We start from the raw sequence: 12539 nt of genomic DNA on the forward strand, positions 1-12539 counted from the left end.
TTTCCCTTTTCCTTTGGGATGTGCCGCCCGTTCCCGCCAGTTTCACTTGTCCCACTAGTTTCACTTGTCCCTTTGGTTTCCCTTGTCCCTCAGGATGTGCCGCCCATTCCTGCCAGTTTCCCTTGTCCCGCTGGTTTCCCTTGTCCCACTGGTTTCCCTTGTCCCCCCGGATGTGCTCCCTGTTCCCACTGGTTTCACTTGGCCTGCTGGTTTCCCTTGTCCCTCGAGATGTGCCACCCGTTCCTGCCAGTTTCCCTTGTCCCTCTGGTTTTCCTTGTCCTGCTGGTTTCCCTTATCCCTTGGGATGTGTTCCCTGTTCCTGCCAGTTTCCCTTGTCCCCCGGGATGTGCCGCCCATTCCTGCCAGTTTCCCTTGTCCCTCTGGTTTCCCTTGCCCCGCTGGTTTCCCTTATCCCTTGGGATGTGCTGCCCGATGGTTTCCTTTGTCCCGCCGGTTTCCCTTGTCCCGCTGGTTTTCCTTGTCCTGCTGGTTTTCCTTGACCCCCAGGATGTGCCGCCTGTTCTCACTGGTTTTCCTTGTTCTGCTGGTTTCCCTTGTCCCCCGGGATGTGCTCCCTGTCCCCGCTGGTTTCCAGGGACCCGGGGTGTGACACAGTGTGTGGCACGGGGTGGCCGTGGTGCCGGCAGCTGCTCGTGGCCATCAGGGACAGGGGCTCTGAGGGTGCTCCAGGGTCCCCATCACAGCCCCCTCACCCCGTTCTCAGCACTGTCCCCCACTGCCAGCGGGTCTCCCTGGCCATGTGTCCCCCTGTGCCACCTCCTTGGCGCTGTTTATAACAGCAGCCTCCTGCTGGCACCCACAGGGACACAGCGGAGCCTGGCACGGCCAGGGTGTCCCACTGGGCATGGCCAGGACATCCCATGGGGCACAGGGCATGGCTGGCATGGCCAGGACATCCCGTGGGGCACAGGGCATGGCTGGCACGGCCAGGGTGTCCCACTGGGCATGGCTGGCATGGCCAGGACATCCCATGGGGCACAGGGCATGGCTGGCACGGCCAGGGTGTCCCACTGGGCATGGCTGGCATGGCCAGGACATCCTGTGGGGCACTGGGCATGGCTGATACAGCCAGGACATCTCGTGGGGCACAGGGCATGGCTGGCACAGCCACAGTGTCCCCATGGGACACACGCCACAGCTGGTACATTCACAGTGTCCCCCAGGGCACAGCTCCCGGCTCCCTCCCTCCTCCAGGAAGGGGTCCCCAGGCACAGCCCCCATGTCCTGCCCCGTCTCTCCAGATCTTTGGCACAGGCAGGTTCCTCTTGATGGAGCTCCCCAAACCATGCAGGGCCCCCAAACCTGTCATTGGTCACTTCTGGGCAATGATTTTGGGGAGCAGAGCTGGCTGGTGGCCCAGTGACCATTCACAGGTGCCCCCATCCCTGGCTGGTGCTGGGGCCACCCCCTCTGTGCCACCCACTGCCCATGTCCCATTTTGGGGACACTCCCCACTGTCTGTCCCCGCTGTGGTGGGCACAGGAACAGCCCAGCCCCCTCCAGCCTGCCCTCCTCTTCCTCATCCCCTCAGCCTCTGAGGGGTGCAGCTGGCACAGGGACAGGGACACCTGGGGCCAGCACGATGACAGGGACATCACAGCCAGGTGCTGGCCCTCTCATGTCCACACCGGGACCCCTTGGGCTGGGACCCCCCACCCTGTGCCGGCTGTGGAGATGGGGATGGGCTTGGGATGAAGGGGATGGGGGTGGCAAAGGATGAAGGTGGGAGTGGGATGGGGGTGAGGTGGCTGAGGATGGAATGGAGATGGGATGAGGAAGAGATAAAGATGGAGATGAGGAGGGGATAAAGGTGGAGATGAGGATGGGGGTGGGGCAAGGACAGGGAATGGGGATGGGGCAGGGGATGGAGATGGGGGTGGGAATGCAGGTGGAATGGAGATGGATATGAGGGTGGGGGTAAGGCAAGGACAGGGATTGGGGATGGGGATGGGGATGGGGATGGAGATGGAGATGGGGGCAGGAATGCAGGTAGAATGGAGATGGAGATGAGGGTGGGGTTAAGGCAAGGACATGAATTGGGGATGGGGCTGAGGATGAGGGCGGGGCTGGCAGAGCTGCCGGTGGCCCCAGGGCAGGGATAGCTTGGGACAATTATCCAGCGGAGTATCCAGACTGATGTCCCTTAACGATCGGCGATGGGACATTTCCTGTCCCCTCGGGCAGAGCCGGGCCCGGTGGGGACCAGCACTGAGTGGGGGCGGGGGACACGGGGTGCTGCCCTGACCCTGCCCCAGGACACCCACCCCGTGTCCTTTGGCCCCAAACTCGTGTCCCCAAACATCCAGGTCCTCAAAGCCCGAGCTGGGCTGGAGGAAGGGAGGTGTCCCTGCTGCCACCCCACTGTCACCCAGGGGACACGGACAGGGTGGTGTCACCCCACTGTCACCCAGGGGACACGGACAGGGTGGTGTCACCCCACTGTCACCCAGGGGACATGGACAGGGTGGTGTCACCCCACTGTCACCAGGGGGGCACGGACAGGGTGGTGTCACCCCACTGTCACCCGAGGGGGCACGGACAGGGTGGTGTCACCCCACTGTCACCCGGGGGACATGGACAGGGTGGTGTCACCCCACTGTCACCCGGGGGACATGGACAGGGTGGTGTCACCCCACTGTCACCCGGGGGGACACAGAGGGTCCCATTGGGGCACAGCCGTGCTCAGGTTCTCTCGGGGTCCGGGCGTGTGTTGGTGGCTCCGGGAGCCCCAAGCAGGGGGTGGCAGGGCAGGGGTCCCGCTGTCCCCCCGGGGGTGACACCACCCACCCCTGTGTCCCCCTGTGCACACAGAGGAGTCCTGGAGCCACCGCACCATGGGACCCCCAGAGACCCCCGGGCTGGGGGGGGGTGCAGGGACCCCGAGCGTGTCCCGTCTGCACTGGGCTGAACTGGGGCAGTGGAGTGTCTGCACTGGGCTGAACTGGGGCAGTGGAGTGTCTGCACTGGGCTGAACTGGGGCAGTGGAGTGTCTGTACTGGGCTGAACTGGGGCAGTGGAGTGTCTGCACTGGGCTGAACTGGGGCAGTGGAGTGTCCGTACTGGGCTGAACTGGGGCAGTGGAGTGTCCGTACTGGGCTGAACTGGGGCAGTGGAGTGTCTGTACTGGTCTGTACTGGTCAGTGTGACCCCACACCGGTGTCCACACTGGGCTATACTGGTCTGTACTGGAGCAGTGGAGTGTCTGTACTGGTCTGCACCGGTCAGTGTGACCCCACACCCGTGTCCCCCCCCACCGGGCCGAACCGGGCCGCAGTACCGGTGTCCGAATCCCCAGGCGGCGGCCCCGGTGTCCCCATCCCCAGGCGGCGGCCCCGGTGTCCCCATCCCCAGGCGGCGGCCCCGGTGTCCCCATCCCCAGGCGGCGGCCCCGGTGTCCCCATCCCCAGGCAGCAGTACCGGTGTCCCCATCCCCAGGCGGCGGCCCCGGTGTCCCCATCCCCAGGCGGTGGCCCCGGTGTCCCCATCCCCAGGCAGCAGTACCGGTGTCCCCATCCCCAGGCGGTGGCCGGGCCCGGTGCGGGGGGCGGGGGCGGCTCCAGCCGTGCGGGGCGAGGCCCCCGGGGCGCCGCCGCCCCCGCCCCGTCCCGGCGCTCGGCACAAAGGCCGGGGGGCCGCGGCCCCGGGACAAAAGGCGGCGGGAGGCGCGGCCCAGCCCAGCCCAGCCCGGAGCGGAGCGGAGCGCGGCCGTGAGTACCGGGAGGGCCGGGCAGGCACCGGGACACCGGCGGGGCTGGGGCGGGAAGCACCGGGACTGGGCCGGGACCGGGAGCACAGCGGGTAAGCGGCACCGGCACCGGGCCCGGGGCCCTTCGGCTCCGCTCGGTTCCGTGCCCGGAGTGCGCTCGGCCTCCTTCGGCTCCGCTCGGAACCGTTCGGGTCTGCCGGGGACCGCTCGGGTCCGGCCCGGAGACCGCTCGGCTCCGTTCGGTTCTGTTCGGCTCCGTTCGGTTCTTTTCGGTTCTGTTCGGTTCTGTTCGGTTTCGTTCCGTTCCCTTCGGCTCCGGCCCGGGCGCCGTTCGGGTCTTTTCGGCTCCTCTCGGTCACTCCGAGTCCGCTCGGGCCCGTTCGGTCCCGTTCGGTCCCGTTCGGTTCCGTTCGGTTCCCCTCGGGTTCCGGTCCGGCCCGCACCCCCCCGCCCCCCCCACCCCCCCCAGCCAACCAGGCGGGCCGGGCGGCACCACGTGACCCGGAGCCCAGACAAAGGGCCGCCGGGCTGACCCGCACCGGCCCGGCCGGCTCCGCGCGTTCCGGCTCCGTGAGTTCCGCCCCGGCCCGGCCTCCCCGCGGGGACCTGACCGGCACCGGCACCGGGACCGGCATCACCGCCCGGGGAGAGCCGGCCGGGCACGGGGAGACCCGAGGGGGGGACCCGGAGAGGGTGACATCGACTGGGGTGAGCTCCGAGGGTACCGGGATGAGGACAGAGGGTACCGGGATGAGGACAGAGGGTACCGGGATGAGCACAGGGGGTACCGGGATGGGCCCGGGGCTCCCGGGATAAGCACAGAGGGTACCGGGATGAGCACAGGGGGTACCGGGATGGGCCCGGGGCTCCCGGGATGAGCACAGAGGGTCCCGGGATGGCCCGGGGCTCCCGGGATAAGCCCCGGGGGTCCATAGGGGGAAACTGAGGCAGGGGCTCTCGGCCCAGGCCCCGCGGTGGGTCCGGCGGCCGGGCCGGGGGTTCCCTCAGGCCTTTGGGGGCGATGCCCCGCCGTGCCCCGGTGCCCCCGGTGCCAGGCCCCGCCGTGTCCCCGCAGGCGGAGAAGAAGGCCAAGGTGATCGCCGTGATGAACGTGGTGGAGGAGCCGGCGCGGGCCGAGGCGCAGAAGGAGGAGGAGGCCAGCCCCCCGCCCGGGCCGCAGCAGCCCACCGACCCCGCCTCGCCCAGCGTGGCCACCACCCCCGAGCCCGCCGTGGCCGAGGCCGGCGACAAGAACGCCTCCAAATCCGCCGACGACGAGCCCGAGTACGAGGTGAGGGGCAGGGCAGGGCTGAGCCCTCGGTGTGACCTCCCTCCATCATCATCATCATTGTTACATATATTTTATATAAAGTTGGCTTTTCGCAGGATGCGTGCTCTATGGTTAATAATGTTGTGGTAAGGATATAGGATGTAAGTTTTTATTTCTGCTTTTAGAAAACTAGGCATAGTGGTAGTGACTGATTTAATGTGCTTAAACTGTCTGTTTGGTGGGGATAACACCCAGTGAACATGTAAAGAGGACCCTGCTATTGATACACCAACCATCAGCATCTCCCACCTAAAGAAAACATCAACCAAAGCCCGAGCTAGAAGCGATAAAAAAGACACAGCCACAAAACACGCATGCTCTAAAAAGGCGGACCCAAGGAGGAGCCATGCAAAACAGTTCCTAAAATATAGAAACTAGTTTATGGAATTTTATGAATATTCATATATTAATATAACGAGAAGAGTATTTAACGAGTGTCTCTGAAATAGCGAAGTGTGGACTGGGCTGAATGCCAAGTCACCCGGCCCGGCCGTACTTGGCTTTTTTTATCTCCTTAATTATTTTATTATTTTATTAAACATATTTTTATTTATATATATATATATATATATATATAATTATTTTATATATATATAATTATTTTATTAAACATATTTCTTAAAATTTACCAAAAAGCGAACCTCATTTTTCACAATCATCATCCTCCACCTCCTCTCCCCCCGGGCAGGACGGGCGCGGGTTCGGCATCGGCGAGCTGGTGTGGGGCAAACTGCGCGGCTTCTCGTGGTGGCCCGGCCGCATCGTGTCCTGGTGGATGACCGGCCGCAGCCGCGCCGCCGAGGGCACCCGCTGGGTCATGTGGTTCGGCGACGGCAAGTTCTCCGTGGTGAGTTCTGGAGGGGTCTCCTCTCTGCCTGGGCCAGCCCTGACACCTCCACAGGGAAGGGTTTGGGAGCAGGATGGACCTCACTGACCCCTGGGAGTTCTTGTCTTGCCCAAAGGAGTGAAGCAACGACAGCAGGAGAAAAGAGGAGGCTGTTCTGGGTTAACTGCTGGCTTTATTCATCATTTATTTATTTATCTGCCCCAGCAGACACCCCTCAGCAGAAGCAGCGGGGAAAAAAATCTTCTCTGAACCCCCCCAGTGCAACACCTTTTATTGGGGGGAGGAACTCAGGGATGGGGACAAATCAGGGGCCAAAGGGCTCTCTGGATAAATGACACACATTGTAACAAATCAATAACTCGGGTGGGGAGACAGCTGAAGTCTTGTCCCATCACTTGGGGTCCTCACTGGAACTTTCCAGACTTTTGGGAGAGACCCCAAAGTGACAGACAAGGCCCAGGGGCTGGAAAACTTCTGACTGACACATAACTGGGGTTGGGGTGAAACCAATGAGGGTGGAACATGGGTGACATGGGGCAAACCATTACAACTTATAAAAATGAACTTAATACAAGGAACAAATACATCCATAAACCTGATAAAACCAAACCCACACCACTGCAGTGAGTGACGCCCCCGGGGGCGGGTGGTGACAGGAGTCCCTCTGCTGCTGCTGCCAGTGTCCCCACAGTGTCCCCACGGTGTCCCCACGGTCACCTCCTCCTGTCCCATCCCCAGGTGTGCGTGGAGAAGCTGCTGCCCCTGAGCTCCTTCGCCAGCGCCTTCCACCAGGCCACCTACAACAAGCAGCCCATGTACCGCAAGGCCATCTACGAGGTGCTGCAGGTGAGTGGGGACACGTCCCCGGGGCTGTGGGAGCAGCAGCTGCCTCTGCACCCTGCCAGGACCCAGCCCTGCCTCCCCTCCTGCCCCACCTGGAGGTCTCTTATAAGGTGTGGGGGTCTAAGGACTCTGTGAGGGAGTCCCAGGTAGGGGTATGAGGAGTTCTGGGGGTCTCTGGGGCTCAGGGCATCTCTCAGCACTGCTGGGAGGGTCTCTCAGGGGGAGGATCCTGTCTCTGGGAGTTCTCGGGGGGGGATCCTGTCTCTGGGAGTTCTCAGGGGGGGATCCTGTCTCTGGGAGTTCTCGGGGGGGGATCCTGTCTCTGGGAGTTCTCAGGGGGGGATCCTGTCTCTGGGAGTTCTCAGCAGTGCTGGGGGTCCCTCGTGGAGGGTCCTGACCGTGTTGGTCCCCCCGAGGCCAGGGCCTGCCTGGTTGGTGGGTGGGCAGTGTGGGAGCAGCCAGGGGGAGGAGGCTGGGGACCCCCCTGCGGGGTGGGTGACCCCCTGTGGGTGGGTGACGGGGTGGGTGACGACACCTGCCATCCCTCCCTGCAGGTGGCCAGCAGCCGGGCCGGGAAGATCTTCCCTGCGTGCCCCGAGAACGACGAGACCGACACGTCCAAGGTGGTGGAGATCCAGAACAAGCAGATGATCGAGTGGGCCCTGGGCGGGTTCCAGCCCTCGGGCCCCAAGGGGCTGGAGCCCCCTGAAGGTGAGCGGGGCCCTGCCTGGGGTGTGGCCCTTGGGGACACTTGCCCAGGGGGCTCTGGGGACACTCACTGTCAGCTCTGGTGTCACCGGCGTGGGACGGGCCTGTGGGCTGGGAGGTCCCAGGGGGTTGGGACCCTGGTGATGGGATTTGATGGGGGGAACTCCACTGACACCCCCTTGGTCCCACAGAGGAGAGGAACCCCTACAAAGAAGTTTACACGGAGATGTGGGTGGAGCCCGAGGCAGCCGCCTACGCACCGCCCCCACCCGCCAAAAAACCCCGGAAAAGCACAACCCAGGAGAAGCCCAAGGTCAAGGAGATCATCGACGAGCGCACCCGAGGTACCCACGGGGGCTGGGGGTGCCCCGTGCCCCACCACTCCTCCCTCAGGGGGTGCTTTGGCCAGGCTCACTGAGGGGGTGGGGGGACAAGAGCTGCTCCAGGCTTCTCCCCCACAGTCCTTCCCTCCTGGGGAGTCCCTCCCTTCACCCCACACCACGAGGGGCCTTGGCTGGGGCCAGGCCCCCCTGACGCCCCTGTTCCCCCAGAGCGGCTGGTGTACGAGGTCCGGCAGAAGTGCAGGAACATCGAAGGTGAGTGTGGGGCTCGTCCTGCACCCAGGGCATGGGCTGGGCTGGGGGTCTGTCCCTCCCTGCCTGGGCTTCTCAGGGCAGAGGGGCACAGAGGGGTGTGGGGACAGCTCGAGGAAACAAGGCCAGGCTTGTCCCACCCCCCTCAGCCTGGCTGGCAGCAGGGACAGCAGCTGTGAGGTGGCAGTGGCCCACCCTGGATGGTGGCAGGGATCCCCAGGACACAGGGGCTCGTTGGGGTCTGGGGTGTGGGGCTGAAGGGCAGTGGGAGTCCTGCCTGCTGCTCCCAGCGTTGGTCCCCAGCTCTGGTGTGACCCCAGCATGGGGTGAGTGTGTCCTGGGGACTGCAGGACAGGAGTTGGGGTGTCCCCACGCTGGGATGGGGTGCCAGGGTGATGTGTCCCCTTCTCCCCCAGACATCTGCATCTCCTGCGGGAGCCTCAATGTCACCCTGGAGCACCCTCTGTTCATCGGGGGCATGTGCCAAAACTGCAAGGTACGGCGTGGTGCAGGGCCAGGGGGGTCCCACAGGGTGCCCCAGCCTGTCCCGGGGTCCCACAGGGTGCCCCAGCCTGTCCCGGGGTCCCCAGTGTCCCCAAGCCCGCAGTGACACCCCGGCTGTCCCCAGAACTGCTTTCTGGAGTGCGCCTACCAGTACGACGACGATGGGTACCAGTCCTACTGCACCATCTGCTGCGGCGGCCGCGAGGTCCTCATGTGTGGCAACAACAACTGCTGCAGGTGTGGGGCTGGGGGTGCCATGGGGCCAGGGGGGCTGGGGGTGGTACAGGTGTGGGGCTGAGGGTGCTGCAGGTGTGGGGCTGGGGGCTGCAGATGTGGGGCTGCAGGTGTGGGGCTGGGTAGCTTGGGGGGCTGCAGATGTGGGGCTGGGGGTGCTACAGGTGTGGGGCTGCAGGTGTGGGACTGAGGGGCCTGCAGGTGTGGGTCTGGGGCCAGGGTGCTGCAGGTGTGGGGCTGGGGGGGCTGCAGGTGTCAGGCTGCAGGTGTGGGACTGAGAGGCCTGCAGGTGTGGGACTGAGGGGCCTGCAGGTGTGGGGCTGGGTAGCTTGGGGGGGCTGCAGGTGTGGGGCTGGGGGTGCCACAGGGCTGGGGAGGAAGCAGGCAGCTTTCCCTGGGGCCCCTCTCCTGTCTGTCATGAGGCTGGATAAGTTTGGTGTTGCCACGTTCCTGCCACGTGGTTTTGGTGATGCCGGTCCTGGTGTGGGACTGGGGAGTTTTGGTGATGTCCCAGTCTCAGAAAGGGACTGGGGAGTTTTGGTGATGTCCCAGTCTCAGAAAGGGACTGGGAAGGTTTGGTGATGCCACAGTGTTGGCACAGGAGTTCAGCAATGCTGGTCCTCTTTGGGGCTGGGATGTTTTGGCAGTGCCGTGGTCTGTGGCACAGAGGCAGGTGGGTGTGGTGGTGCCAGAGCTGGCATGGGACTGGGAGGTTCTGGTGGTGCCACTGTCCCTGTGTTGGGGTTTGGTGTCCCAGCCCAGGCTGTGGTGGTGCCACAGTCCCATCACAGTCAGTGATGCCAGTCCTGTGTGGGGCTGGGAAGTTCTGGTGATGCCAGTCCTGGCATGGGAGTTGGGTGATGTCATCAGGGAAATTTCCCAGTCTGAGCATTCCTGAGCCTCCTGGGCTGTCACTGCCAGTGTGACTCCCCACAGCCCCGTGCCCAGTCAGAGCCCAGTTTCCAATGGCAGTCTCACGTGCCTTGGTCAGTAAAGTCATTTACTTGTGGCACAGAAATACAAACAGCTTGAGCTGGTGTCTCCGAGGAGGGATCCCAACAAAAGAACCCCTCAGTTTTATCCTCTCAGTGTCCCCGAGTCTCACTGTTCCTCCAGGCTGCTCAGCTCATCCTTCCACCTGGCTGGCAGGCACCTCTCTTCATCTCCTTTGTTACCTTGTCCTGACCCCTGCTGTGTCTCTGTGTCAGTTCATCCAGCTGGGTCACCCTTCCTTCTTGTCCTCTTTGTTATTCCAAAGCTCAGCAGTTCAGCTCAGCTCAACCTCTGCAGCTCAATCTGCATTTCAGACCCACTGCCTGGACCAGATGTATTCACCTCAACACCAGTCTGGGGGATTTTGTGATGTTCAGTCCTCGTGTGGAGCTAGAGAGATTTTTGGCAGGTTTTGCCACAGACCTGGCGTGGAAATGGGGTGCTGCCAGTCCTGGTGTGGGCCTTGGGAATGTTTTGGTGATGCCACAGTCCCAGCATGGGAAGTTCTGGTGATGCTTCAGTCCTGGTGTAGGAATTCAGTGATGCCAGTCCTGGTTTGGGGCTGGGAGGATTTGTGATGTCCCAGTGCAAGACTGGAAAGGTTTTCATGGAGACACATTGCTGCCATGGGCTGTTGATGGTGCCAGTCCTGGTTTGGGACTGGGATGTTTTACTGATGCCACAGTCCTCGTGTGTAGGGTTGGGAGGTTTTGGTAATGTTCTGGTCCAGGTGTGGGAGTTCTGGCAATGCCCTGGTCATGCCTGGATGGAGCTGGGAAGTCTTGGTGATGCCACAGTCCTGGCATGGGGATTGGGTGATGCTGATTGTGGTTTGGGGCTGGGAGGTTTTGGTGGTGCCTTGGTCCTGGTTTGTGGGACTGGGGCAAGTTTTGGTGATGCCCCAAACTGGAGATGGTGTGGTCCTGCCACAGAGTTTTGGGTGACACCAGTCCAGGGATTTGGATGATTTGGCAGTGACAGGATGCTGTAGGTCTGAGGGAGGGTCTGGCAGTGCTCCAGTGCTGCTGTGGAGCTCAGCAGTTCTGCTGATGTCCCAGGTCTGGTGTGGGACCGAGGTTTTCATGTTGAGGCTTTTGGTGATGGGGTCCTGTGTGGGGTTTGGGGTAATGCCAGTTCTGGTTTGGGGTGATGAGGTTTTGGTGATGCCACAGGCCTGCTGTGGGGCTGGGGCAATGCCTGGGAAATGCCAGTGGTCTCAGACCACGGCTGTGTGTGGGCACATCTGTGGGACCCCAGTGGGTGACGCTCCAGTTGGAGCTGGGTCAATGTCACCACCCTGGTTGTGTCACCACCCTGGCACGAGCCTCAGTGCTGACCTTGGCTCCCACCTGTGCCAGGTGCTTCTGCGTGGAGTGCGTGGACCTGCTGGTGGGCCCGGGGGCAGCTCAGGCAGCCATCAAGGAGGACCCCTGGAACTGCTACATGTGCGGCCACAAGGGCGTCTACGGGCTGCTGCGGCGGCGGGAGGACTGGCCCTCGCGCCTGCAGATGTTCTTTGCCAACAACCACGACCAGGAGTTTGTGAGTGCCCCGTCCCTGCTGTCCCCTCCAGCCCCCTCCCCACTGCCCCCCAGCCCCTCACCACTCACCCCCAGCCCCATCCCTGTTGTCCCCAGCCCCATCCCTGCTGTCCCCAGCTCCTCCCTGTTCATCCCCAGCCCCGTCCCTGCTGTCCCCACAGCCCCCTCCCCGTTGTCCCCCAGCCCAGTCTCTGCTGTCCCCAGCCCCTCCCTGTTCATCCCCAGCTCCATCCCCATTGTCTCCCAGCCCCTCCCTGCTGCCCCCCCAGCCCCTCTCTGCTCACCCCCAGCCCCATCCCCGCTGTCCCCCAGCCCCTCCTACTGTCCCCAGCCCCTCCCCACTCACCCCATGCCCCTGGTTTCCAGGACCCACCCAAGGTGTACCCGCCAGTCCCAGCTGAGAAGAGGAAGCCCATCCGGGTGCTGTCGCTCTTTGATGGCATCGCCACAGGTGGGTGGGGGTCCCTGGCCCCACGGCCCTTGCAGGGCTCCCCCCAGGGCGTGTGTGGGGTTGGGTTGTGGGGTGAGAGCAGCCAGTGGTCTCAGGGCACAGGGTGTGTGGCTGATACCAAGTCAGACATTCATACTTGTGCTTTATTGTTTTGTTGTTTGCCCTAAGTAATGCGGCCCTGCCCGTGAGTCAACCAAAAACCAACGTTTGGGTGACCTTGGCCGATGCATCAGGCCTGGATAACATTTGTTTAACCAACTCAAGTCCAGGAAAGCCTTTCTCGACCTGCTTGGTGAGACTGGGCCAATACCAAAAAATGTCTCCCCAGGTCTTTTACAATTTGTTGCAAATCCCACTGAGGAATGGGGTGTCTGGACCAAATCTCTCCCTGAAGCACCCAATGAACCTCAAGAATTGGAAATCTTTAGCGCAGTGAAAATTAATTTCTGCATAATATTTGAGTTTCCTGGGTCAAAGGGAATTAAAAACAAAATTACAGATGTCACTCCAAATCAAGAAAATGCAGCATCTTGGTGCAGTCCCACCACAGCCTCACATGTAACACCCAGCCACTTCCCTTTGTGTCACTCAGCCTCAAGCCAAAGGCAGTGCCCTCCTGACAGGGTAACTACCTGTCAGAACACAAAACCTCATGTTTTCAGCACCCAGCAGATGTGGACAGACCTGTGGGTGTTCCCATGGCAGCCTCCGTTGTCGTCTCCACCCCTGGGGGTCCCACCCTAGAGGGGAGCAGGAAGGGGGACAGCC

General features: G+C 62.4%; 1 protein-coding gene across 2 annotated transcripts in view; it reads left to right on the plus strand.

The window, feature by feature from the left end:
* The window catches only part of DNMT3A (DNA methyltransferase 3 alpha), a gene marked incomplete at its 5' end in the record, with an annotated part of 34342 nt that overhangs the window by 18329 nt on the left and 3474 nt on the right, over positions 1-12539 (plus strand). For both annotated transcript variants that reach the window (XM_083857521.1, XM_083857522.1), the window contains 10 exons: positions 4803-5018; positions 5746-5904; positions 6643-6750; positions 7302-7458; positions 7647-7799; positions 8007-8051; positions 8465-8544; positions 8677-8789; positions 11138-11321; positions 11687-11771. In XM_083857521.1, coding sequence (XP_083713647.1) covers positions 4803-5018; positions 5746-5904; positions 6643-6750; positions 7302-7458; positions 7647-7799; positions 8007-8051; positions 8465-8544; positions 8677-8789; positions 11138-11321; positions 11687-11771 — 1300 coding nt within the window. The remainder of the gene's footprint in view (positions 1-4802; positions 5019-5745; positions 5905-6642; positions 6751-7301; positions 7459-7646; positions 7800-8006; positions 8052-8464; positions 8545-8676; positions 8790-11137; positions 11322-11686; positions 11772-12539) is intronic.

This window comes from Zosterops lateralis (assembly GCF_965231275.1).
Source record: "Zosterops lateralis genome assembly, chromosome: 3".
Classification (NCBI taxonomy): Eukaryota; Metazoa; Chordata; class Aves; order Passeriformes; family Zosteropidae; genus Zosterops; species Zosterops lateralis.